The sequence below is a fragment of the Pseudoliparis swirei genome, chromosome 9, assembly GCF_029220125.1.
Source record: "Pseudoliparis swirei isolate HS2019 ecotype Mariana Trench chromosome 9, NWPU_hadal_v1, whole genome shotgun sequence".
Taxonomy (NCBI): domain Eukaryota; kingdom Metazoa; phylum Chordata; class Actinopteri; order Perciformes; family Liparidae; genus Pseudoliparis; species Pseudoliparis swirei.
The window spans coordinates 10,955,406-10,982,969 of record NC_079396.1 but is presented as its reverse complement, the minus strand read 5'-3'; the positions used below and the strand labels follow the sequence as shown (position 1 = coordinate 10,982,969).

General features: G+C 43.4%; 2 protein-coding genes across 6 annotated transcripts in view; both read left to right on the top strand.

The window, feature by feature from the left end:
- The first annotated feature begins 1,106 nt into the window (after nucleotides 1-1,106).
- LOC130199965 (neural cell adhesion molecule L1-like protein) lies at nucleotides 1,107-12,636 on the top strand. Its single transcript, XM_056423841.1, has 11 exons — nucleotides 1,107-1,347; nucleotides 3,425-3,513; nucleotides 4,057-4,165; nucleotides 4,267-4,445; nucleotides 4,591-4,713; nucleotides 8,597-8,625; nucleotides 8,675-8,762; nucleotides 8,999-9,037; nucleotides 9,234-9,345; nucleotides 9,449-9,630; nucleotides 12,608-12,636. Exons 2-11 carry the CDS (start codon nucleotides 3,432-3,434, stop codon nucleotides 12,634-12,636), a joined length of 972 nt encoding a protein of 323 aa, XP_056279816.1. The 5' UTR covers nucleotides 1,107-1,347; nucleotides 3,425-3,431.
- LOC130199598 (neural cell adhesion molecule L1-like protein) overlaps nucleotides 12,608-27,564 on the top strand; it is a 37,130-nt gene continuing 22,173 nt past the window's right edge. For all 5 annotated transcript variants that reach the window (XM_056423261.1, XM_056423258.1, XM_056423260.1 and 2 more), the window contains exons 1-20: nucleotides 12,608-12,777; nucleotides 13,324-13,432; nucleotides 13,534-13,712; nucleotides 13,858-13,980; nucleotides 15,706-15,876; nucleotides 16,114-16,152; nucleotides 16,348-16,459; nucleotides 16,563-16,744; nucleotides 16,850-16,984; nucleotides 17,833-17,976; nucleotides 18,903-19,014; nucleotides 19,555-19,718; nucleotides 20,113-20,272; nucleotides 22,005-22,129; nucleotides 22,335-22,439; nucleotides 24,070-24,267; nucleotides 24,679-24,749; nucleotides 24,850-25,072; nucleotides 25,980-26,095; nucleotides 27,103-27,307. In XM_056423261.1, coding sequence (XP_056279236.1) covers nucleotides 12,696-12,777; nucleotides 13,324-13,432; nucleotides 13,534-13,712; nucleotides 13,858-13,980; nucleotides 15,706-15,876; nucleotides 16,114-16,152; nucleotides 16,348-16,459; nucleotides 16,563-16,744; nucleotides 16,850-16,984; nucleotides 17,833-17,976; nucleotides 18,903-19,014; nucleotides 19,555-19,718; nucleotides 20,113-20,272; nucleotides 22,005-22,129; nucleotides 22,335-22,439; nucleotides 24,070-24,267; nucleotides 24,679-24,749; nucleotides 24,850-25,072; nucleotides 25,980-26,095; nucleotides 27,103-27,307 — 2,755 coding nt within the window. In that variant the 5' untranslated portion in view covers nucleotides 12,608-12,695. The remainder of the gene's footprint in view (nucleotides 12,778-13,323; nucleotides 13,433-13,533; nucleotides 13,713-13,857; nucleotides 13,981-15,705; nucleotides 15,877-16,113; nucleotides 16,153-16,347; nucleotides 16,460-16,562; nucleotides 16,745-16,849; nucleotides 16,985-17,832; nucleotides 17,977-18,902; nucleotides 19,015-19,554; nucleotides 19,719-20,112; nucleotides 20,273-22,004; nucleotides 22,130-22,334; nucleotides 22,440-24,069; nucleotides 24,268-24,678; nucleotides 24,750-24,849; nucleotides 25,073-25,979; nucleotides 26,096-27,102; nucleotides 27,308-27,564) is intronic.

Genomic DNA, 27,564 nt, shown 5'->3' with positions numbered 1-27,564 from the left:
CTACAACCATTTACATGAATCTGTTGTGCACATGCTGCCTTGTCTACACAGTAGCTCAAGTGTTAAGTGAAAATGTGAGTCTAGGTTTGTCCCTTAGAGTTGCTTCTCTATGTTTACACAAGCCATGATCTCTTGATCATGGAAAAGATGACAACTGTCTTAACTTGACAAGTCATTTTGTCCGGCCATTCTGCACTGAACATTACTTTAATAAATTGCAGGCAAGCCTGAATCAAAGTAGAACAGTGTAAAAAGTATAACTTCCTAGTTAATGGCAGTTTTTTTTTTAAATCTGCAAAAAAACAAGAAAAAAAACACGAAAGCAAGATAGAATTTTGGAAGACGTCTCTAGTGTCTTTATCGGGCAGGATAAATGCAATTTTGATTGTCTTCCCTCCAAAGCTTTCATTCAAACGCTAGTTGCCATTCCTCATGAATAGTTCATCAAGCAGAGCTCTTGCCTAATTTCAGATTTTAATATTCTGGGCTTTGAGTGTAAACTATTTCCCCTTTTGATACGGTCATTGCGTCTCAAATAGGCTGAGAAAATAATCTTGTAGATGCATTCTCCATTATTCCTAAATACACTGCAGATCTGAAAATGTATTTAAACCTCAAATCAATGTTTTTCGAGCCACCTGTACTGCAATTCCATGCCTTACTCCTTGGAATTTAAATAGCACCTATTGAGAGAATTGCAAATGGATAACATCCAGAGACCTCTGCCTATAAGGAGAGTGTGTATGTTGTTTGAATAGCTTCAGGGGGAACACAGATCAAACTAAATACTGTTCATATCTCCAGATAAAAAGCTGTTTGCACAATGCAAATCTGCATAAAGATAGAACATGGAAAATGAAGAGCCAAATCATAAACATTCTGTCAACAAGTTATGCATAGTTTGTGGAAGGCAGGATGGAGTGTTCCTGGGGAATAGGGAGATAGAGAGAAAGAGGGGGAGAGACATGCATGGACTTCCTCTCCGCCCATTCTTGAACGCTCACTCAGTCGCCCTGCAGTGCAGGCTCTGCCCCCGTCATTGTCACCGGCTTAGAGCGACTCTTTTTAAAGTGAGAGGCTTTCGTGTGACATATGTCACTTGAGTGAGTCTCCTGTCGCTCCTTTAGCCGCGTGAGTGGAGGGGCGGGCAGGGAGGCGTGTCCGTGCACCATGAGAGGAACAACGTGAGGTTGAGGAGGAAGGACATGTCAGAGATGTTGATTCAGAGAGAGTTGTTGGAATCATCCCTTCATGGTCCTGTCTTGTACTTCTTTTATGGACTTGTAGGGCAGCAGCCTTGGGCCTCTGCTAGAGGCGGATTTAAGAAGTAGAATGACTCAAAAGCCAGTAAGTATTGGTAACTTGAAAAGTATGCTGTCATTAGTCCCTTGCAGTCTGTGCTGTCCATGTGTTTGAGGAGAAAAACATGGATGCAGATAATTTCTGCATAACTTTATCTTTACTTTGCAGCTCCACTTTGATTCAGCCGGTAGGGGTGCTCGCTTGTCGGAGAGGGGCAGAACTGATTTTGAGTTTAAAGACAGGGATGGGGTGTGTTGGTAAGGATTAGGCCTAATCATGTAGTAGTCACCCTCTTAGTGCCCTGGCCAACTGTTGACTTAGGAAACCAAATCCCTGTGGATTTGTGGCTATGATCTGCCATGTGTTCAGATATCTCTCGGCTCCCAAAACAAATGTTTTGTTTTCTGTTTACATAGGGAATCCACCCATTTCATGCTCTGAAGATTTTGCCTTTTAAATGGACTCTGTCAGCTGAGTTATTATTAAAGTGTCAGGTTTAAAGATCTCCACGTGCACCATGTAGTAATCTGCCTCGCCTACGAGGTTCCTTGGGCAAGCATCAGGCAGTGGACTTGCTGCACATGAATGAAAGTTGCCTGTTTGGTTGTTGTCAGGATCAACACACTGGTGGACTGTGGGCCTCCTCCCTAACAAGGATTGGTTTCTGTCTATGATTGAAATCACAACAGTGTCACTTTTACGTGCGCTTGTACAAGTGTTGTAGGTGGCCTCTAATGTAAGGCTGTGTCCATATGTGTGTGTGTGTGTGTGTGCCTCTGTGTGTGATTTGTAGAAGACAATAGCACCTGACTGAGAATGAGAGAGGCTTACAGCTTTATTACAGCAATGTGTGTTTACTCCATTGGAACAAACCTCTAACCAGCTTTGTTCACCATTCAAGCCAGTGGAAGATAATCACAAAAAGTCCTTATTGAAAATAATACTCTGCCACAATCTCTCACTTTGTTCTTCTATATTCAAGCAGCTTAATCCTGCATCTAGTCGTGAACAATTACAACATTGACCTTTCTCACTAAGAAGGGACGCCACATGCAGCTTTGCATCCTTGGACGAACCCTGAGTATCACTCAGTCCTTGTTAAGCAGCGTCCTGTACGACTGCCGCAGCTCCCCATCGTCATTCTCCTGGTAGCAGGATTAGTTAGAGGGAGAACACGTTTGGCGGGCTTAGACCAATTTAGAGTCTGCCCTCTTGGACCTAGAGATTGTAGTAGACGGCCGATTTGTGCCAGGCGGGTTTACGGTAAGCATGCCATGCGATGCCATTAGCCAGGCTTTACAGTTCAACGGGTAATCTCCCAACAAGTGTTGTGCCTTGTGGTGAGCTGACATCACAATAATGAGCCACAAATAAATCTAAATAGTGTCCCTAGTGGGACATTTTGCATACATATGGCAGGTTCTTGAAATCAGCCGTGATACAGAACTTTAACGCTCTTCTTTTTTGCATTGATGATATGATATTTAATGTGCAAACTGCTGAACTTTTATTTCTCTAATTCAAGTAAAAGTTGATATTTAATTTGATGTTTTTAAATCCATTGCTCTCTATTACTCCTAAGACCATTCTGCCTCTCTGTGCCAAGCCTTTCATATCCATTCAATTACAGCCCATTAGGTGGTCTACATTTACTTGCAAAACATCGTGAAGAACATTTTTCTTACCCTGAGGCACAGCATTGGACAATGAAACCAACAGAACAGAAGCAATCTTCAATGTATTTTAATTAGGATTATCCAAGAGAACCACTGCAAAGTGCATGGGTTTGACAGGTTTCAGATTTTGTTCATGCATTCTCATTTTGGTTTTCTTTTCTTTCACTTTGATGTCAGCCACATTATAAAGTGGCCTGTTTTCAACAATGCCACCTTGAGTGTGATTATTCGCACCACATTTAGAACAAAACAACCCCCCCTCTGCAATGTTCATGCGGCAGCTCTGATTGGAACAGGCGCTCTTATTTTGTAAGTTGACTTCGACGACATGTGACCATGTTTTAATATGCATCTGACTCTTCCAGGTCCTCTGTGCCTTACAAATCTCAAGTGACGCCAGTTGATCCGCATCGAGACGTTCTCTGATCTCCACCGTCTCCATTCAGGAGGGCGATGAGGTCGGTGGGGAGCATGCAGCTTGTCCTGCTCGTGGCCTTGACCTCCACAGCCACAGGCCTCCACATCCCTCTGGAAGGTAGGAGTGTCATGATGACGATTGAGATCATGCTAACTTAATCCAGTCAATATAACGTTGATTTTTGAAGTGTGATTGACATGCAAAGGTTGCATCTTATATTTGTAAATGTAACTGGTTGCGCAATGTGTGATATTTAATTTCATCCCACTCTCTGTTTTGACATTTTTCAAAAGTGTGTTCCACAAGCTGTCCAACCTGCTTGAGTATGAATGGCAGCAGCTTGTTAAAATTGCGACTAACAGATAACAACTTTGAGTAAATTGTTTATGTCACACATGTTGCAGCAGAGGTGTCTTTGCTTAGGGCTATGAAGGCTTTGGAATCAGGTGTGCTGTTTTTGTTCAGGCACCTTATTTGTCCAGATTACAGTGCTGTGGCAGACGACGTGGCCTTCTCAGCATCACATGAGGGTGGTAGAGTAGAATAGGAAACAGAAAAGACAGTTTCCAAAACAGTTTCATTTCGTTTTTTTGTAACTTGTAACCAAAACTTTGTCACCAATGTTAACATCTGACACTTTAATGTGTCTTCATATTACAGTGGAGCAGCCTCCAGCCATAATAACTCTCACATCTGGTCCTATTATTGCCCTCCCGTTTGACAAGACCATTACTATCAGGTGTGAAGCCAGAGGCAACCCACCACCAGAGTAAGTAAAACACATTATGAGCTGAAGATGAACTGTGGCAAACACATAACATTCTCTCTATTCAATTGATTGATGACAACCTGCTGTATATTTCTCTACAGGTACAGATGGACAAAAGATAGCGAAGAATTTGTCCCTCCCAACATCACAACAGACCACACAGATGGCACCTTCGTGCTTCTCGACAAGCATCTTGTCACGTTTCAGGGTAAATACCGATGCTACGCTTCCAACAAGCTGGGAACTGCCATGACGGAGGAGATTGAACTGAGAGTCCCCAGTGAGTAACCTTTCCAGAAGAAATGAATATATTCCATGCATTTACTGATTTCTGCTTTTCTAAGTAACCATGTAAGGGAATTTTCTTCCCATGTTTTCTTGATCAAGTTTTTCCTTTTGTTCCTCACGTTTTTTTGGGGGATTAGGTGTCCCCAAGTTTCCAAAGGAGGTTAATGTACCCATTGTTGTGAAGGAGGGAGAGCCGATCACCCTGGAGTGTAACCCTCCAGAAGGCGTGGCCCCACGTCAGATCTACTGGATGACTCTTGGTGAGGCAACTGTTTATGCTTGCAATTTCAATGGTGGATTAGCTAGTTGGCTAATTCAACCCCCCCCCCCCCCCAAAAACAGCCAATGCTCTTCAAATATAGGTCTTTATTCAAGCCACTTCTTCACTTTAAGTCGTGTTGTACTTTCGTTAAGTTGATGGTGCAGGAGTGGAGAGAGAAACCTCTGCAGTTTTCACCGGTAAGAGATCACGTTTGTGTCGCTGTGAAAGCCGTGCAGGGTTCTCGTGTGGGATAGTGTCACGACGGGATTAGGGTGGACCCAAATGCACGACTCAGGAGACAGAGAATTCAATTTACTGAATGCGTCGTCAAGATCGGAACAGACAGAATAATCAAACTATGGAACGCTCGAGGGCTTGGTCGGAAAAACACAAGACAATCTGGCAGAGGACAAGTGGAAGTGAGGGAGCTAAATAGTGAGGGACTAATGAGGGGATGGGCTGCAGGTGAGAAGGGCATGAAGACCAGGTGAAGGGAATGAGGGACTAACGAGGGAGTGATCAGAGGCAGGTGAGGGGAGTTGGATTGACGAGATGGGAAGCAGGAACGACATGATAGTTAGTGACAGGATGAAAACAACTAATACAAAAAGGAAGGTGTGGAGCTAAACTGTTACAGATAGTGTGGATAGGTTTGCGTGTTCCTGAAGTTTCTCTCAGATAAAAATGAGTAGCAGGTGACACCATGTGCTTTGGAAGAGGCTGTCCTTCCCCTCCACTGGCCATCAGGGACGTTAGCAGCGACAATAAGAAGGACAGTCAAGGAAAGGTACACTTGATGCCCATTTGTTTCTTCTCACCACTGCCAATGAAAAATAATTAACTGTGTAAAAAGTCACCTTAGTTCTGTGTGAACAGCTTTGTCAATAGGGGCTGAGTCTTCTGTCCAAACCCCCGGAGAGCTCCTCATGCGCCTCCAACAAACCTGAGTGATGTCATAGAGAAAAACAGACTTTTAGATGTTGAGGTGGATGGGGCCGAGAGGCATGCAGCAGACTGAAGGAAAACACTTCTTCCTCACAATACTTGATGTTTAAAAATGTTGTCTTAGTTTCACACATTTATATTTTGCCAGGGAATGTCACAACAATCAAAAATGAAACGCACATGATACAAGACACTTTGATGTCTAAAAAAACAAAACATCTCAAAGAAAATGTGCATCTTAAGCAGCAGAACATTCTGTTCTCTGCATGCAGTCCACGTCCATTAGTTGAAAATATATCCCACACCTCGTATTAGTGGCAAGAAAATAAATCGGGAAAAACATTTTGGCCTTGAACATTGACTAAAAAAAGCGTCGACTGAAGGCGATGTTTTAAAGGGATCGGTTAAGTACTTTGAACGCGCTGACCAAGGAGTGACACAGAGCCACTGACCCGTGGCTTGAATAATGGCTCTATGTAAACCACATCTGCTGTCACGGTGCACTTAATAGATAGATAGATAGATAGATATATACTTTATTAATCCCCAAGGGGAAATTTGTCGAGTCAGTAGCAGCAACACACAAGAATAAAAAAAAAATAAAAAAAAAAAACACAAAATATAAGAAGGGTTAGGGTGATCTGGCAAGAGGTGAACTGTTGTAGAGCCTCATAGCCGTCGGCAGGAATGTTCTCCTGTATCTCTCCTTGTGGCAGCGGAGCGTGAGGAGACGTCTGGAGAAAGTACTCCTCTGTCCCTGTAGGAGGTGGTGGAGAGGGTGGTCCGGGTTGTCCAATATGGACACCAGTTTCTTCAACGACCTCCTCTCCACCACCTGTTCCAGGTGCGTCAGCTGGCAGCCGATGATGGAGCCAGCCATCCTAGCCAGTTTGTTAAGACGGCTGGTGTCACCGGCTCCGATGCTGCTGCCCGAGCAGACAATGGCAAAGTGCAGCACACTGGCGACAACCGACTGGTAGAATAACTACAGCATCTTGCTGCACACGTTGTAGGATCGAAGCTCTCTCAGGCACAAGTCGACTCATCCCCTTCTTGTACACAGCGTTGATGTTGGCCTTCCAGTTCAGTCGGCTGTCGATGGAGACGCCCAGGTACTTGTACTCCTCCACCATGTCCACGTCCACTCCCAGGACACTCAGAGGTGTAGGAGCTGTCGCCTTCCTCCTGAAGTCCACCACCATCTCTCTGGTCTTGGCCACGTTCAGCCGCAGGTGGTTCTCATCGGCCCACTTTACAAAGTCACTCACCACTGCCCTGTACTCCTCCTCCCGTCCATCCCTAACGGATTGAGCCACTGCAGAATCATCAGAGTACTTCTGCAGATGGCATGACTGTGTTGTACTGGAAGTCACTGGTGTACAGGGTGAAGAGGAAGGGAGACAGAACAGTTCACCATCACTGACCACCGTTCCAGACAGCACACGGCCCATTCTGACAAACTGTGGTCTGCCTGTGAGGTAGTCAGTGATCCAGGAGATGGTGGACGCGTCACACGGCCACGCATCTTCTCACTCAGCAGCAGTGGCTGGATGGTGTTAAATGCACTGGAGAAGTCAAAGAAAGTGACTCTCACAGAGACATCGGTTCCATCCAGGTGCGACTGAGCTCGTGCAGCAGGTAGATGATGGCGTCGTCCCACTCCCACATGAGGCTGGTAAGCAAATTGCAGAGGGTCCAACGATGATTTCACCTGCGGCGAGGTGGGCCAAGACCAGCCTCTCCAGCACCTTCATCACATGGGAGGTGAGGCGACCGGTCGGTAGTCGTTGAGGCCAGATGGTGCTGACTTCTTTGGGACAGGGACCAGGCACGACGTCTTCCACAGCACTGGACTTCCCCAGCCTCAGGCTGAGGTTGAAGAGGCGCTGCAGGACACCAGACAGCTGGGTGGCGCAGGTCTTAGGACCCTGGGGCTGATGCCATCAGGACCTTCAGCTCTGCGCTGGTGTAGTTTCTCCAGCTGTCTTCTCACCTGGTCAGTCGTCACAGAGAGAGGGAGGGTGGAGGAGCCCATTGTTATTGAGGGCTCGGTGGATGTGCAGCTCAGCAGGGGGACAGAGGGGAGGAGGTGTTTGGGAGGTGTGATGTGTGGAGGAGACGGGGAGGGCTGTGAACTGAACCTATTGAAAAACAGTTCAGCCTGTTGGCCCTCTCCAGGGAGCCCCCTGGCTGTCTCCCTCCCACCTTGAAGCCAGTTATCTGCTTCATGCCAGACCACACCTCCCTTGTGTTGTTCAGCTGGAGTTTGGCCTCCAGCTTCCTCCTGTAGGAGTCCTTGCCTCCTGAGCTTCACCTTTTAGGTTGCGCTGGGCTTTCCTCAGCTCATCCTGTCTCCAGACCTGAAAGCAGCTTTCTTCATGTTAAGAAGCGCCTTCAGGTCCCTGGTGATCCAGGGCTTGTTGTTGGGGAAGCAGCGCACAGTCCGTGATGGGATGGTGGTGTGTTCACAGAACTTGATGTATTCCGTGATGCAGTCGGTCATACTGTTGATGTCCTCCCCGTGCGGTCCACACAGCACATCCCAGTCCGTTGACTCGAAGCAGTCCTGTAGAGCGTCGTTAGCCTCCAGAGACCACCTCCTCACAGTCCTGGTGGTCACCGGCAGCCTCTTCACCAGAGGAACATACCTGGGTGTCAGCCGGACCAGGTCATGATCAGACCTACAAGGAAACCCTTCAGGGCCTTCCCATTAATATCTAGTGTACATGAGGCAACACTGTACTCCAATCTGCTATCATTAGACCTGAGTCTCATTATTATTAGCTTATCGGTAAAATCATTTTGACCTTTTCCTCTTGACCCTCTGGTGCACCTGATGGATGTATCGAGGAAGTTCTGTCCAATTTGTGTTTTCTTAAAAGCAGACTGCGTCTACATTGATGACATATCATTGATATGCATATGCTCTTTTACAGATCTCATGCACATTGACCAGGATGAGAGGGTTTCATGCGCTGATGGCAACCTGTACTTCTCTAATGCCTTACAGAAAGACAGTCGAAAAGGACTACTGTTGCTTTGTTGCCTTCAACAAAATCATCATCGTCCAGAAAACCGCCATGGCTGTCATGGTCACCAACTGTAGGTCTCTACAAAGTAGTCTGTGGCCTTAGCCACTTGTTAATCATGCTATCAAGTAGAGATAGAAGTAAAAGATAACATGTTGTTATTAACATCCCTCCATCGCATACCAAGCAGCAGGGCTTGCCTTATCATGTCCATGCTCAAGAAAACTGTTATGACACTGAATTGAGCAATCGAGGAACTTGAACTACCCCGACCAGTATCATTCTCACACTATTTTGTTTTTCCTCCAGTGAAACATGGCAATGAGTCTGATGACGGCGGCAATTCCAGTGAGTGATTCACACATCAAAGCCTTCGCAATTTTAAATCAAAATGCATCTCATGGGAACAGGCAGCAGAGTTGGTTGTCATGTTGCAGAAAGCTGCTGGTAGCAGCGTGACTATATATGTGCGCCGTTGATTATGTAACCCTTGATTAAAGTTGCACATCTGACCGAGGAAGGCTGTGCTCTATGTTCAACACAGCTGAAGCCCCCCCAGCGAGAATACCCAGCATGCTGCTGCCCTCTGGTGTTCAGACAGAGAAAGTGCTGTTGATGGGAGAGAATCTGCAGCTCGAGTGTATATCACAGGGATAGTATGTATACATGCTGCATGATTACATTATCTCTACATATACATAATAGATTGTCATATTTAACTGTTATTGCGCTGCTTCATAACATGTTTCATTTTCGTAGTCCCACTCCAACGATGTCATGGATAAAAATGGGAGACAAGCTGCCTCTACGGACACAATTTAACAACTTTGGAAAGCTGTTATCCATATCTTCTGTCGATGAGTCGGATAGTGGGAAATACATGTGTAAAGCCCACAACTCTGAAGGAGAGGCTGTCCACTACATTGATGTAATCGTGGAAGGTAGGAGCGAACATGTATTTGTTGCTGCTTTTGCTTTTGCTTCAAAGAGAGCGTTTGTGTATTTTTGGTCATCCACTGGGCTCACTCATCTGTGCTTTCGTGCCATCCGGGAGTAGCAAGAACAATGTTCAGGATTCAACAACGTTTCTGGTGGCCATCCATGAAGAAAAATGTGGCCGAGTATGTAGCGGCTTGTCCGGTGTGTGCGTGTAATAAGACCTCATCTCAAGTTAAGATGGGCTTGCTCCAGCCGCTGCCGATTCCCCATCGTCCTTGGTCACACATTTCGATGGATTTTGTGACAGGATTTCCCTCATCCAGAGGCAAGACTACGGTTCTAACAGTGGTTGATCGATTTTCAAAGATGGCTCACTTCATCCCATTGACCAAGCTTCCCTCTGCCAAAGTCACCGCAGAGGTCATGATGAATCACGTATTCAGGATCCATGGATTCCCTAATGACAGACAGGGGTCCACAATTCATTTCCGCCTTCTGGAAAGAGTTTTGTCGACTCATAGGTGCCACCGTCAGCCTGTCATCAGGATATCACCCTCAGTCAAATGGACAGTCGGGCGTCTGAACCAAGAACTAGAGACTACGCTCGTTGTCTCGTCTCCCGGAACCAGACCACCTGGGTGACCACCTCACATGGGTCGAGGTTGCCCACAATACCCTTCCCACGGCGGCCACAGGTCTCTCTCCATTCCATTGTGTCAATGGTTTCCAGCCTCCACTTTTCCCTAACAACGAGGAAGAGGTGATGGTTCCATCGGCACATGCCATGATCAGACGTTGTCGCAGAGTTTGGGCTGGTGCTCGCCAGTCTCTTCTCCAGTTCAGCTCGGATGAAGGCTGTTGCGGACGTTCATCGCAGGGTCGCTCCTCCTACAGTCCAGGCCAAAGGTTTGGCTCTCTACCAAAGACTTACCACTCCATGTCGCCTCAAAGAAACTGGCTCCGAGATTTGTGGGTCCGTTTCCAGTGTCCAGAGTCATCAACCCGGCGTCGGTACGCTTGCAACTCCCCAGGACCTTGAGAGTGCACCCAACGTTTCACGTTAGTAAAATCAAGCCGGTGTGTGAGAGCACACTCCACCGCCCCAGTTCTTTGAAGGGGGTGACGTTTACAAGGTCCGTAAGCTACTGGAGGTCCGTAATAGGGGGAGGGGCAAGCAATTCCTGGTAGACTGGAAGGGTTACGGTCCTGAGGCTAGAAGCTGGATAGCTGCTTCATTTATCGTAGACAAGACTCTTATCCACGACTTTCACAATCAGCCTGGGCCATCAGGAGTTGGCCCTAGAGGGGTACTGTTGTGCACCGACAGATATGCTAGAGAGGTTCATGTCATTTATGTTCGCTTTCTCTCATTCCAGGCTTCCTGATTGTTTTCACCTGTCATCACACCTGTCTCCTATGCTCATCAGTGTCAGCCCTGCCCCTGATTGGTCCCACCTGTGTCTTGTTACCATGTGCTTAAATTCCCCTGTCTCCCAGTGTTCCTTGTCAGTTCGTCTGGTCTTTTGCCATGATCAGGTCGGGATATGTTGTGCTCTTGAAAAGTTTTTGATCCCTCACTACGTGAGCGCTTTCATTTTGTTCACTGCAGAACCGAAAAATAAAGTACTTACAAATACTTTATCTCTGTCTCCCGGGTCGTGCAATTGGGTCCTACTTCCTAAGTGTCTGAGATCGTAACAGTGTGTGTGTGTGTGCCTCTGTGTGATTTGTAGAAGACAATAGCACCTGACTGAGAATGAGAGAGGCTTACAGCTTTATTACAGCAATGTGTGTTTACTCCATTGGAACAAACCTCTAACCAGCTTTGTTCACCATTCAAGCCAGTGGAAGATAATCACAAAAAGTCCTTATTGAAAATAATACTCTGACACAATCTCTCACTTTGTTCTTCTATATTCAAGCAGCTTAATCCTGCATCTAGTCGTGAACAATTACAACATTGACCTTTCTCACTAAGAAGGGACGCCACATGCAGCTTTGCATCCTTGGACGAACCCTGAGTATCACTCAGTCCTTGTTAAGCAGCGTCCTGTACGACTGCCGCAGCTCCCCATCGTCATTCTCCTGGTAGCAGGATTAGTTAGAGGGAGAACACGTTTGGCGGGCTTAGACCAATTTAGAGTCTGCCCTCTTGGACCTAGAGATTGTAGTAGACGGCCGATTTGTGCCAGGCGGGTTTACGGTAAGCATGCCATGCGATGCCATTAGCCAGGCTTTACAGTTCAACGGGTAATCTCCCAACAAGTGTTGTGCCTTGTGGTGAGCTGACATCACAATAATGAGCCACAAATAAATCTAAATAGTGTCCCTAGTGGGACATTTTGCATACATATGGCAGGTTCTTGAAATCAGCCGTGATACAGAACTTTAACGCTCTTCTTTTTTGCATTGATGATATGATATTTAATGTGCAAACTGCTGAACTTTTATTTCTCTAATTCAAGTAAAAGTTGATATTTAATTTGATGTTTTTAAATCCATTGCTCTCTATTACTCCTAAGACCATTCTGCCTCTCTGTGCCAAGCCTTTCATATCCATTCAATTACAGCCCATTAGGTGGTCTACATTTACTTGCAAAACATCGTGAAGAACATTTTTCTTACCCTGAGGCACAGCATTGGACAATGAAACCAACAGAACAGAAGCAATCTTCAATGTATTTTAATTAGGATTATCCAAGAGAACCACTGCAAAGTGCATGGGTTTGACAGGTTTCAGATTTTGTTCATGCATTCTCATTTTGGTTTTCTTTTCTTTCACTTTGATGTCAGCCACATTATAAAGTGGCCTGTTTTCAACAATGCCACCTTGAGTGTGATTATTCGCACCACATTTAGAACAAAACAACCCCCCCTCTGCAATGTTCATGCGGCAGCTCTGATTGGAACAGGCGCTCTTATTTTGTAAGTTGACTTTGACGACATGTGACTGTTTTAATATGCATCTGACTCTTCCAGGTCCTCTGTGCCTTACAAATCTCAAGTGACGCCAGTTGATCCGCATCGAGACGTTCTCTGATCTCCACCGTCTCCATTCAGGAGGGCGATGAGGTCGGTGGGGAGCATGCAGCTTGTCCTGCTCGTGGCCTTGACCTCCACAGCCACAGGCCTCCACATCCCTCTGGAAGGTAGGAGTGTCATGATGACGATTGAGATCATGCTAACTTAATCCAGTCAATATAACGTTGATTTTTGAAGTGTGATTGACATGCAAAAGGTTGCATCTTATATTTGTAAATGTAACTGGTTGCGCAATGTGTGATATTTAATTTCATCCCACTCTCTGTTTTGACATTTTTCAAAAGTGTGTTCCACCCAAGCTGTCCAACCTGCTTGAGTATGAATGGCAGCAGCTTGTTAAAATTGCGACTAACAGATAACAACTTTGAGTAAATTGTTTATGTCACACATGTTGCAGCAGAGGTGTCTTTGCTTAGGGCTATGAAGGCTTTGGAATCAGGTGTGCTGTTTTTGTTCAGGCACCTTATTTGTCCAGATTACAGTGCTGTGGCAGACGACGTGGCCTTCTCAGCATCACATGAGGGTGGTAGAGTAGAATAGGAAACAGAAAAGACAGTTTCCAAAACAGTTTCATTTCGTTTTTTTGTAACTTGTAACCAAAACTTTGTCACCAATGTTAACATCTGACACTTTAATGTGTCTTCATATTACAGTGGAGCAGCCTCCAGCCATAATAACTCTCACATCTGGTCCTATTATTGCCCTCCCGTTTGACAAGACCATTACTATCAGGTGTGAAGCCAGAGGCAACCCACCACCAGAGTAAGTAAAACACATTATGAGCTGAAGATGAACTGTGGCAAACACATAACATTCTCTCTATTCAATTGATTGATGACAACCTGCTGTATATTTCTCTACAGGTACAGATGGACAAAAGATGGCGAAGAATTTGTCCCTCCCAACATCACAACAGACCACACAGATGGCACCTTCGTGCTTCTCGACAAGCATCTTGTCACGTTTCAGGGTAAATACCGATGCTACGCTTCCAACAAGCTGGGAACTGCCATGACGGACGAGATTGAACTGAGAGTCCCCAGTGAGTAACCTTTCCAGAAGAAATGAATATATTCCATGCATTTACTGATTTCTGCTTTTCTAAGTAACCATGTAAGGGAATTTTCTTCCCATGTTTTCTTGATCAAGTTTTTCCTTTTGTTCCTCACGTTTTTTTGGGGGATTAGGTGTCCCCAAGTTTCCAAAGGAGGTTAATGTACCCATTGTTGTGAAGGAGGGAGAGCCGATCACCCTGGAGTGTAACCCTCCAGAAGGCGTGGCCCCACGTCAGATCTACTGGATGACTCTTGGTGAGGCAACTGTTTATGCTTGCAATTTCAATGGTGGATTAGCTAGTTGGCTAATTCAACCCCCCCCCCCCCCCCCCCAAAAAAAACACAGACAATACTCTTCAAATATAGGTCTTTATTCAAGCCACTTCTTCACTTTAAGTCGTGTTGTACTTTCGTTAAGTTGATGGTGCAGGGGTGGAGAGAGAAACCTCTGCAGTTTTCACCGGTAAGAGATCACGTTTGTGTCGCTGTGAAAGCCGTGCAGGGTTCTCGTGTGGGATAGTGTCACGACGGGATTAGGGTGGACCCAAATGCACGACTCAGGAGACAGAGAATTCAATTTACTGAATGCGTCGTCAAGATCGGAACAGACAGAATAATCAAACTATGGAACGCTCGAGGGCTCGGTCGGAAAAACACAAGACAATCTGGCAGAGGACAAGTGGAAGTGAGGGAGCTAAATAGTGAGGGACTAATGAGGGGATGGGCTGCAGGTGAGAAGGGCGTGAGGACCAGGTGAAGGGAATGAGGGACTAACGAGGGAGTGATCAGAGGCAGGTGAGGGGAGTTGGATTGACGAGATGGGAAGCAGGAACGACATGATAGTTAGTGACAGGATGAAAACAACTAATACAAAAAGGAAGGTGTGGAGCGAAACTGTTACAGATAGTGTGGATAGGTTTGCGTGTTCCTGAAGTTTCTCTCAGATAAAAATGAGTAGCAGGTGACACCATGTGCTTTGGAAGAGGCTGTCGTTCCCCTCCACTGGCCATCAGGGACGTTAGCAGCGACAATAAGAAGGACAGTCAAGGAAAGGTACACTTGAGGCCCATTCGTTTCTTCTCACCACTGCCAATGAAAAATAATTGACTGTGTAAAAAGTCACCTTAGTTCTGTGTGAACAGCTTTGTCAATAGGGGCTGAGTCTTCTGTCCAAACCCCCGGAGAGGTCCTCATGCGCCTCCAACAAACCTGAGTGATGTCATAGAGAAAAACAGACTTTTAGATGTTGAGGTGGATGGGGCCGAGAGGCATGCAGCAGACTGAAGGAAAACACTTCTTCCTCACAATACTTGATGTTTAAAAATGTTGTCTTAGTTTCACACATTTATATTTTGCCAGGGAATGTCACAACAATCAAAAATGAAACGCACATGATACAAGACACTTTGATGTCTAAAAAAACAAAACATCTCAAAGAAAATGTGCATCTTCGCTTGCAGCAGAACATTCTGTTCTCTGCATGCAGTCCACGTCCATTAGTTGAAAATATATCCCACACCTCGTATTAGTGGCAAGAAAATAAATCGGGAAAAACATTTTGGCCTTGAACATTGACTAAAAAAAGCGTCGACTGAAGGCGATGTTTTAAAGGGATCGGTTAAGTACTTTGAACGCGCTGACCAAGGAGTGACACAGAGCCACTGACCCGTGGCTTGAATAATGGCTCTATGTAAACCACATCTGCTGTCACGGTGCACTTAATATATACAAGGAAACCCTTCAGGGCCTTCCCATTAATATCTAGTGTACATGAGGCAACACTGTACTCCAATCTGCTATCATTAGACCTGAGTCTCATTATTATTAGCTTATCGGTAAAATCATTTTGACCTTTTCCTCTTGACCCTCTGGTGCACCTGATGGATGTATCGAGGAAGTTCTGTCCAATTTGTGTTTTCTTAAAAGCAGACTGCGTCTACATTGATGACATATCATTGATATGCATATGCTCTTTTACAGATCTCATGCACATTGACCAGGATGAGAGGGTTTCCATGGGCGCTGATGGCAACCTGTACTTCTCTAATGCCTTACAGAAAGACAGTCGAAAGGACTACTGTTGCTTTGTTGCCTTCAACAAAATACGCATCATCGTCCAGAAAACCGCCATGGCTGTCATGGTCACCAACTGTAGGTCTCTACAAAGTAGTCTGTGTGGCCTTAGCCACTTGTTAATCATGCTATCAAGTAGAGATAGAAGTAAAAGATAACATGTTGTTATTAACATCCTCCATCGCATACCAAGCAGCAGGGCTTGCCTTATCATGTCCATGCTCAAGAAAACTGTTATGACACTGAATTGAGCAATCGAGGAACTTGAACTACCCCGACCAGTATCATTCTCACACTATTTTGTTTTTCCTCCAGTGAAACATGGCAATGAGTCTGATGACGGCGGCAATTCCAGTGAGTGATTCACACATCAAAGCCTTCGCAATTTTAAATCAAAATGCATCTCATGGGAACAGGCAGCAGAGTTGGTTGTCATGTTGCAGAAAGCTGCTGGTAGCAGCGTGACTATATATGTGCGCCGTTGATTATGTAACCCTTGATTAAAGTTGCACATCTGACGAGGAAGGCTGTGCTCTATGTTTAACACAGCTGAAGCCCCCCCAGCGAGAATACCCAGCATGCTGCTGCCCTCTGGTGTTCAGACAGAGAAAGTGCTGTTGATGGGAGAGAATCTGCAGCTCGAGTGTATATCACAGGGATAGTATGTATACATGCTGCATGATTACATTATCTCTACATATACATAATAGATTGTCATATTTAACTGTTATTGCGCTGCTTCATAACATGTTTCATTTTCGTAGTCCCACTCCAACGATGTCATGGATAAAAATGGGAGACAAGCTGCCTCTACGGACACAATTTAACAACTTTGGAAAGCTGTTATCCATATCTTCTGTCGATGAGTCGGATAGTGGGAAATACATGTGTAAAGCCCACAACTCTGAAGGAGAGGCTGTCCACTACATTGATGTAATCGTGGAAGGTAGGAGCGAACATGTATTTGTTGCTGCTTTTGCTTTTGCTTCAAAGAGAGCGTTTGTGTATTTTTTGGTCTCCACCCAACATGAGTCTTCTTAACGTCCCTCAGACCGGCCAAAGTGGGTGACAGGGCCTCCTCAAGGCCAGCTGACCGTGATTGGGACTGATGTTCACATCAAGTGCTCAGTCAGTGGCAAACCTACGCCAGACATCACATGGAGGAGGAATGGAGAATTGTTCAGCGGTGAGCGGGGATCATTCGAGCTGTGGTTTTATGCATCTTTGACAAAGGGCCGGAGGACAGTGCAGCAAGCGGCTACACCACTCCACAACTTCAAGCACACAACTTCAACCGCTCAACGGAAAGCTAACAAGCAGTTGTTCTGCCAAGTGTCCTTCAAAGCTCAGAGGAGAGTCTTGATTCCTTGAGAGGGAATGCTCTAAAAAAAAAAATACAATTTAGCCTGAATACACTGATACCAGTTAAAGTAATAGGCTTTTATTTACTGATTATAAGTACATGTAAGAACATTTAACAAATATGGTTAATAATCTTTCATTTTAATCATGAGCAGGTAATTTCTGAGCAACAAATGCAACACAATGGTGCAGGAATGGTGTCGTCGTGAGGTCCATACTGTAAATGTTTTAAAGGCTTTTTTATGGATTCATATGATTAGATTTTAGGTGCATAGTGTGTGTGTGTGTACTTTAAAAAAAATAGAAATACCGTATTCCTGGTCAGAAAATGTTTCTATCAAATATATTTAAAATATTATTCAATTTTGTCTGAATTAACCGATTAAGCAACTAATTGTTTCATTCTATGTGTGTCATATCTATTTAAACTTGTTACGTTAAAACAAGCCATGCTGGATGTGCTTTAGTGCAGCCCTTGTAAAACATCTCTGATGACACGTATTGTGTGTGTGTGTGTGTGTGTGTGTGTGTGTGTGTGTGTGTGTGTGTGTGTGTGTGTGTGTGTGTGTGTGTGTGTGTGTGTGTGTGTGTGTGTGTGTGTGTGTGTGTGTGTGTGTGTGTGTGTGTGTGTGTGTGTGTGTGTGTGTGTGTGTGTGTGTATGTTGCTGTCAGATGACCCGAGGAGCAGCAGCAAGCGAGTGCTCGATGACACCGTGGTCCTCCATAACGCCAGAGCAGAGGACAGTGCCGTCTACCAGTGTGAAGCCTCCAACAGGCACGGCAGTGTCCTGGCTAACATCAACATCATGGTCATGAGTGAGTATTACAGCGAGACATGATAAACCTCGCACAGCCAGCGAGGACCTGAACACAGAGGCTTCTTTATCGGGTCCGCCTGGCTGTGGGAAGTGACGCGTTGCTGGCTCAATAGCATTTCACCTGTCCCCTCATTTTTAGAGGTGGTTTTGGAGTTGTGTTTTACAATGTGCCTCTGATTCACTCATTCACATTTTGAAATGTCGTAGTACAGTATCTGTGAGTCGCCGTTTGGAGGTGTAGATGTGAAGTCAAATGCAGGTTTGCCAGGTACATCGGCCTTTAGCAGCATAGAGAGAGTCTGAAGGGAGGTGAGGTGAATCTTTAGATGATGGTTCCTTCCATTTTCAGGATATCCAGCAGCAGTTTCTGTCATTTTAGTTGTAATCAGTGTTAAACTAATATAGTGTTCAACCCAGCTCTCCTGCTGGTATTACAGACAATTAATTAAGTATTTCATTGTTTTCCTGAATTTATTTTTGTGCTATAAAGTGTTAAAACATGGTAAAAAGGAAAGGTCCATTGCAATTTCCCAGGGACTTAGATTGCTTGTTTGGATTCTTGCAACAACAAAAAAACACTTTCATATCAACTTTTCAGAACAACTTTCATATCCAATAAATGTTCTGTTTTATTGACTTGAATCGATTTATTGTTTGATCATTTCAGCTGAATAGCCATGATATAGCTATGACCACTCGACACTCAAAATGTCAATGGGTTTTGTGAATGAAGTTTTCTCAGTTCAGCACTTGGGCTTTCATTAACACATCTTATATCTCTTGAAGTGTTACAAGAGGTTCGATGCCTGCATCTGAATTCTATCTGTGTTTTCAGTCTTCTGCTCTTTTGTCTCTTTCTTGCAGAAAAAAAAATGCTCATAGCAATAACTTGACATTTGAACAGCTGACATTTTTCCTTCATAGATGAGGCTCCGCGAATACTGACAAGGGACTTTCAAGAGTATGGTGTAGTAGTAGGACGGGACATCGTCATGAACTGCAGTGTTTTCGGCTCTCCACCACCCACCATCTCCTGGTAAGTGATTATTAGGAACAACAGGTATATTAATCTTGGTGACACCTGTCGGGGGCTACATTACCACAATAACATGTGTGTTAAGACTCCCTTCATTCAGTGTATACATTCTCCAGCCAACAGCGTCCTTCGCTGTATCAGTTAGTTATGTGCAGTTTACAGATGTGAGCATACCTTACGGTGTCACAGCAGTGATTCATGCTCTTAATCAACACGGCCAGGTGTGTGTCGAACATAGATGTTGACACTTATGTCTTTTTAATTAGACAATCCTCTCCTGTTTCTTGGAATAGGGCTAATTAAGTCTATAAACCATCACTACAGCTCTGCTCCAGTTCTATTAAAGGAAAATAGGATCTCAGAATGAAAAAACCCTCTTAACTTTACAAAGACCCTCAGAATATTAGCACACTTGTTTTCATATTCCGAGTAGTTGGCAAAAAAGTACATTTCAGTCAATTCAAATTTCCCTAAAATGACAATTGTACAAATTAAACAGGCTTGATTAACACGGCTAATTGGCCAAACTTTCTCTCCTAGGGCCAGAAATGAGACTCTAGAGCCCATCGAGGGGGAACAATTTTTGTCTCCGACCGGATCTTTGAAAATCACAAGTGCCGAGAAGAACGACAGCGGGAACTATGTGTGTGTTGCCTCTAACAGGGAGGGAAAGTCATCGGTCATCGCTGTGCTGGATGTGAAAGGTATCTCAGCAACATGATTCGGGCTTTCTTAAAGCAAGTGCCAGTTTGCTCAAATGATACAGTTTTAAAAACGTTCTATCTGCTTCGCTCGACGAGGGCAGGAAGAACATCATTTTTTTATTCAATCTTTCAGTCGAAGGCTTTGGCTTGTTTGTAAAAACACAACTAAAATGGAAGTAAAACTCAAAGAGATTCAGAGCGTGCTTCTGCCTATACCTTCTCAGTCATGTTGTCAACTATATTTTATACAGGTTTTACTCATTGTATTGTATGTGATGAGTAATTAAAACATTACCACTACAAGAGTTATGAATAATATTTTTTTTCTAGCCGCAGCCTAACAAGACACATATCATTATCTTATCTGTTGTGTCGTCTGCTTTTTTGTCTTTAGACCCGACAAAAATAGCATACCCACCTCAGGACATGGAGATCATCAGTGGGACCACAGCCCAGTTGATGTGCCAGGCAGAGTTTGACGAAAGCCTGCGGGGAACCTTTATGTTTGCTTGGAAGAAGGATGGGGAGGAGATCCCACTTGAGGAACATTCTAGGTAGGTTGCTGTGATTCGATAGTGTTTTTGCTTTAGAGGACTTTGTTCAGTGTCTTTATCTCTATGCTAATGCTTGGAAGAAAAAAATGCATGAAAAGTCCCCAAAGCCCTGTGCCTTATCTTGCTCAGCAGAGGGTCAACGGCAGGGGATTTCGCTTGTCTGCTTAATGAATTTACTGATCATGTCTGCCAAGGATGTTTTATATTGTTACCTTCGCAATGAAAACGCGGAAGGTTTTGTTTTGATCGCCGTGTATTTATTTATTTATTTATTTATTTGTATGCGTGTTATTCGCATAACAAAAAAAGTTTTAAACCGAATCGCATGAAATTTGGTGGGATCATTGGTTATTATCCGGGGACCATTTGATTAGATTTTGGGATCGATCGGGTCAAAGTCAAGAAAAGGTCAACATCTTCTTGAATCGCATGACATTTGGTGGGATGATTGGTTATTATCCGGGGACCATTTGATTAGATTTTGGGATCAATCGGGTCAAAGGTCAAGGTCATGGATAGGTCAAAATCTTCTTTTTACCATAGCACGGTCAATTTATATCCAATTGGCATGCAACTAATGCCAAAATGTTCATAATTCAATGCTCAATGTTGTGATATGTGAAGGTATGCGCTCTACCGAGTGCCCATTCTAGTTTTGCTTATTATTGGTTCGCTGTCTTTGAAAAGAGCAAAGCTTTTAGGAACAGTTGTCGGAAAGTTTGGCCATAGCAAACTACTGCGCTTACTTAAATGGAAGAAACATCTGGCACGGATCAGCCATGATTGTCTACACTCAAAAAAACGATTCAAGCCCTTCTTAGAGGTGACACATTTAAATATTGTTTGATACATTTAAATAAATCAATTACAAAACGAAGATATTTATTTTGAATGGGTGTAACACAATGTATGAATACTTTCATTTATTAGATTTATTTAGGTTACACTCACAAAAACGATTCAAGCCCTTCTTCGAGGTGACACATTTAAATATTGTTTGATACATTTAAATAAATCAATTACAAAAATAGATATTTATATTTAATGGGTGGAACACAAAATGTATGAATTCTTTCATTTATTAGATTTATTTAGGTTAGATGGTGTGCATATCAACTCAAAATAAATGTGTTTCATTGAGGACTACCCTTTGCACATGCGCCAGCTGAAAATCAGTTGTTTACAAGGTGAAGACACTTTCAGGGCTGTACGGTGGTGTAGTGGCTAGCACTGTCGCCTCAAAGCCAAAGGGTCTTGGGTTCAATTCCCAGTCGGGGCTTTCCTTCTGTGTGGAGTTTGCATATTTTCTTAGTTAGGTAGTTAGTTTATATTTTGAGTTGGACAAACACAAATTAATTTAATTTAATGAATATCGTTATTTTATTTTAGATGTATTTGATACAAATGAGTTGGACTAACTTAATTACATTGTATTGCACTGATGTGCTAAATTTGAGTTGGAGTTGCATATAATTATTGGATGGAAAACCTGCCAACAATTTAATTGAGTTCATCCAATGAGTCATTTCTTTGAGTGTAGTGCTATGAACATTTTGATGCCGATCACGATATAGATGTAGAAGAAAAATAAAATCTAAACTTTTCCTATAATGGAAATCAATAACAACGTTGAGGATTGTGCAGCTTTGGCAGAGGCACTTTCTATGCCCACTGAGTACTTGATTGAATTTATATTCCAGCTGTATACTAACAAATGTGCTTCCATGTTCAGATACTTTATGAATGACGGCATGCTGCAGATCATGAGTGTGAACATGAGCGACCAGGGGATATACACATGCATTGCGAGGACCAGCCTAGATGAGGACAATGCCACTGCACTACTCACTGTACTGGGTAAGATGGTTTAGTACATCATATAGTAGAGAGTGTAATTCATTATTCATTGTGAATTCTCCGAAAAGAACAATAATATGAATAATTTAAAACCGTTTTATTGTGATTGGGTTGTCATTATTATGTTTCCCTCACCCAGATGTTTTGGGTGTTAAAGGGACAGTTTGTACTGAGCACCTAATGTTGTATGTATTTTGTGTTTCAGACGTTCCCGATGTTCCAAGAAATGTAGTGATATCTGAAATGGGAATCCCGAGAAATGTTCAGCTGGCTTGGATACCTGGGAGTGATCACAACAGCTCTGTAATAGGTAGGACGTCAATGTAGAAGAAGTAGAAGAAGATCTGAGGTCTGAAAGAGGTGGAAGTGGTGATAAATAATGTAACAGATAAACAACATTTTGAGGAGATCATCAACAGTTGCTTCCATACTGTGCTGTTGTGACTGTCAGTTGTTACAATTAGGTTTACGACATACATGATGATGTAATTACTATTTAATTATGTTGTAATTTTAAAATATTTAGCGTAGGGAAATTAGCCATGTAGACCATCTCTGGCCATTCACAAGACACAGCAGAGCTGAACGAATGTAAAGGAGTGAAGTAGAACAGGCGAGACTCCAGCTTTATTGTCCAGCTGGAAGCTTTTAGACGATAAACGTCATAGGAGTATATTAGCACATAAACAAAGTAATAACATGCACACACTCTGCATCACCTTCAGTATGGAGACTATCATCTATAATTGATTTTGATTGTCTCTTTAAGGAGCTCCTGTAGCCGAGTAGTTATATAAACGCAACGTCACGGGTTCAATTCTGACCTTCGGACTTTGTTGCATGACATACATCTCTCTCTCTCTCTCTCTCTCTCTCTCCCTCTCCCCTCATTAGTACTCAAATAAAGTAGAATTATTATTTGATGAAAATTCTAATTCAGTTACTGAACATCACAAAAAGCTGCCATGTCCCCTCTGAGAGTTGCCAGACTCTGCTGCTGTTCCAACTAAAGTTCTTTAACAAGCGCTGGCTGCAAATAGCTGTGAGCTCCTGAGGATCCTGGCAGCGAAGCTTGTGTCTCATTTATGCTTCAAAAAAGGACTCATTTATTTTTGTAAGTTGGGCATGATAAAAGTGAAGATCAATTGAGAAATATGTCCTTGTAGCGATTATTAGCTTGGATGTGCATTATCTATAATCATAAATTGGAATAGACGTGCCTGAAGAAAATGATTTTGTTCTGTTTTTGTTCAATCAAACATCTTGCGGCAACAGACCTCAGCAGTTAGGCCAGATCTTTACTAAACGACATCTGTGGATCAGTTCAGCTCAGCACCAGATGTATGTGTGTAATAATATTCATTTAATGTAATTCATTTGCAATTAAAATTGCCAAAAGCTATGGCTTTATTCATTTTTTATTTTTTTTAGCCCTTTTTTAACAAATCACGTTTATTTTCTACATGATAAAAAATCATTTAGGTACCAATTAATTTACATTTAGAACACTAATGAATCATCATCATTTCAACACAGTTAAAGGTGACAGTTAAAACGCTGCCTGCTCAGGCAATTAGCCTAGCTTAACAGAAAGGCTGGAAGCAAACAGCCAGTCTGGTTCTCTGCAAAGTAAAATACATCTACCTCCTAACACACCTTAAGCTTAATGCTTAGCCTACCTAATCACTCTTGACTCTAGCTTTTGTACTTAACACACAGACAAGTCTTCTCTTTTTACGCTCAGAAAGAAAACCAAAACATGTATTTCTACACCGTTGAATTATTCCTTGTATTGGTGTAGGGAAAGTGTTCACATGTCCTGCAGGTAATCCATCAGTAGTGTTGAGTGGACTGTGCAGTAAGTGAAACTAATAGTTGTCTAATGCATGGTTTCTCAGCAGTGACTGAACGTGTCTGTCTTGTCTCTTCCATGCAAACAGAATTTATAGTGGAGTATGAGGAGAGCCAATGGGAGCCCGGCCGGTGGAAGGAGCTCCAGAAAGTCCCCGGTAACCAGGCAACAGCCACGCTTGCACTACAAGGACACCTTAACTACCAGTTCAGAGTGTATGCAGTTAATGGTGTTGGACCTGGACCCCCAAGTGAGCCCTCTGAAAGATACAGAACACCTCCTGCTGGTGAGCCTCGCTCCCTTTTAATTAACATTCTTCTGCAGTGGTTACTTGTTGATTGTGAAAACATGCAACGTTTTAACATTTCTTTTGACATGTGTGGAGAGTTGCTGTGTGGAGGGGACAGCCGTTGGACACGTTATCTATGAGCAGTGTTGGGTGTAGATATCTTTGGGTTTGAGAAGCATTAGCTTCAGCACATGTTCCTGCTTGATCTTTGCTCTCATAGGATACTTGTACTACAATTCATAAAGAGTCTCAGCTCTTAGTTGTAGCTGATCAGCGCTGATATGTATTTGCATTATAGCAGAACATATACATATACAAAAATATATACAGAAATAGTAAAGATTAACTCCTTTGTTTTATTTTTTTCTCCCATTTATTAATATATGATTATACAACTTCTCTTCAAAGCTCCTGAAAGAAACCCAGAAAACATCAAAATTCAAGACCATCGCCCTGATCAAATGGACATAGGCTGGGAGGTAAGAGGCAGAGCTTACCGATCTATACGATTGTACTCTGGAAACCGTTTCAGTTTGGAAGCAAGATGTTTGAAGTCATCGGTACACTCTCCTGTTCTAGCCCCTGTTGCCCATTGAACACAATGCCCCAGGCCTCGAGTACAAGGTGAGCTACAGGAAACTGGGCGTGGAAGATGTCTGGAAGGAGCATCTGGTCAAAAGGCAATCCTTTGTCGCGACGAACACGTCCACTTTTATCCTCTACGAGATCAAAATTCAGAGCAGGAACAGCCACGGCTGGGGACCAGAGCCTAAGGTTGTTACGGGTTACTCTGGAGAAGACGGTGAGTTACAGACTTCATACTTGCTGTACTTAATGTATTTGTGTCATTAGTAGATTTGATTTTCAATATATGTTCATTTACTTCAGTTCTGCTGTTTTATTCAAACTTCTCCGGCTGAACTAGCACATGTAGCTGCTGTTTGGCTCGTGACTTACTGTGTTATCGTATCCCACCTTGTCTTCAGTCGTCTTTTGGCATTGTCTGCAGGAAAATGTGTCAGGATAAGTTCTTTCCTTTTTCCCTTTTTGCTCCTGGTTTTTAACCCTGTGTGCCTGTGCAGTAGTGACTTCTCCTCCCCTTTGAAAAAGAAAAAAAGAAACATCTTTAACTGAATCCAGCAGGTGGCAGATGACCTTTTGTAGAGCAAAGGGATGTCAAATTCTCACTCCTGTCTCAAAAGCCGGGAGATTTGACAGATCACGACACACTTCTTGCTGTACACATACTGAAGCTCAATGGCTGCTTTTCTCTTTAGTGTCTGCTGTGCTTTCCTACTTCTACTCCAGTAGCACGTAGAGCTGAAAATATTGAGAGCATTTTTATTCCATGTTTGGTGTTGTATTTGTTTCCTGAAGAGCTAAAAAAAACTGCTTCATTTGGTGTCCAGCTGAGTATTTGTGCATATGTATCCTGATCTACCAGCGTCACTGTTTTTACTTACTAACAAATCATCTCTGCACAGCCTGAATCGACCTGTTCCTCCTTAAGCACACCAGCTCAGACCATCAAATTAGGCTGTTTTTGTCAAACAGGATAGTTTAGTTGTTTCCCTTATTGTGTTTGTATTTATCCCGTTTATTTCCTATCTTTGTATTTCCTCTAAGGTAGTGTTAAAGAAGTTTCGGCAAAGGTAACTTGTTATTTGCAGTATTTCTGTATTCCTGACCTTCCTCTTTGTGTGGTTTAGTCCCGACTGCAGCACCACGGGACGTAGCAGTGGAGGTGATCAATACCACCGTCCTGAGAGTTAGCTGGACCCCTGCTCCACCTGCCACCGTGAGAGGTCATCTCGGAGGCTACGATGTACGGTTTGTTGACGGTCCTGAAACTCTTCTAGACTACGTTGTGTAACTGATCGAAGGCAAAGGAGGAACTCTAAACAGCACATTTTGTAGCGCTTTACAGTATCTTACAATACAGTAATTACTTGGTGTTGACATGAGAGAGGTACAAAGGGATACTTACAGTTAAAGCCCTTTACCTGGTGCAATTAGATCTTTATTCCAGATCTCATGATAATATCTTTATTACCTCTTTTCTCTCATGTGTCTTTAGTGTTTCTCCACCAAAGACACACCTCATTTCCATTGTTTTGTTTTCTATAAGTTCCCTTTGCCGGCAATAATGTAAGTGCAAGCAAATGTTCATTATGGGATTTTAAAGCCGTGCATTTGTTTAAGTGCTGTGTCCCAGTAGTCCCACAGTGATTATATAGTTAAACGGAGCATTGAGAAAGATTATTCCATGAAAATGTAATGTTGTGTGAGCTTCAGCCAACTGTATTAGTTTTTACTTAAACTCCCCTCATGGCCCTTTTATCGAACGGTGCATCTTCTCCAGTCCAGTGATTCTGTCATGAGGAAACTACCACCTGATGAACTCAACCATGATCTTTCTGCATGTGCTCACGGAGGTATCTCAGTTTTGAGAAAAGTAGTTCCATTAATGTATAATTGATCGATAATTCAATTAAAAGGCATTTCTAAATGAGGCTATATGATACAGATTCTGTGAAAAGGATGCGTGTAGGTGTTACAGTGGTTAACAGAGTGACAATGACAACTTGATTGTGTGACGTGGCTTCCGTCGCACACCTTCCTTTGAGGTGACTGGGAGCAAAATCTCAGATTCACAGTTCATATGTGATGTCTGATTTCACATATCCGCCTCATTAAAGGGGAAACCAGGCATTCATTGCCACCCCTAAACATTTCCTATCCATCTCCGTCTTTCTCATTCCTCCCTCCTCTCTCTGCACTCTTTTCAAACTTGTCCATCATCCCCATTTTTAAATTTTTTCCCTCTCGCAGGTTCTGTGGTTGAGGAAACGAAGTTGGCTGAACCCCGACAAGATTTTAGATGAGCGCCGGTCGCTGTCTTTTCCTGGGAAGAAGAATCATACCATGGTGCCGGGCCTTATACCTTTCTCGGAGTACAGACTCACCGTCAATGTTTTCAACAAGAAGGGCAATGGCCCCAACAGTGACCCGGTGACCTTCAACACTCCAGAGGGAGGTGAGCTGACACAGACATCACGCATAACTCACGGGTGCTCCTCAAACACACATTACTGCCACTTAGTACACAAAAACAACAACAGAATCACTCCAAGCTTGCATAAGGATACAGTTATAACATGGTGGACATTGAACGTGACTCGGGCATCGTGACAAGGAATTTAAATAAAAGCACTTATTTCATTTACATTAAATCCGCCTGCATTGAAGTGACTAGACCTTAATGTTCGAGCTCCCTTTGAAGGATCATAAATG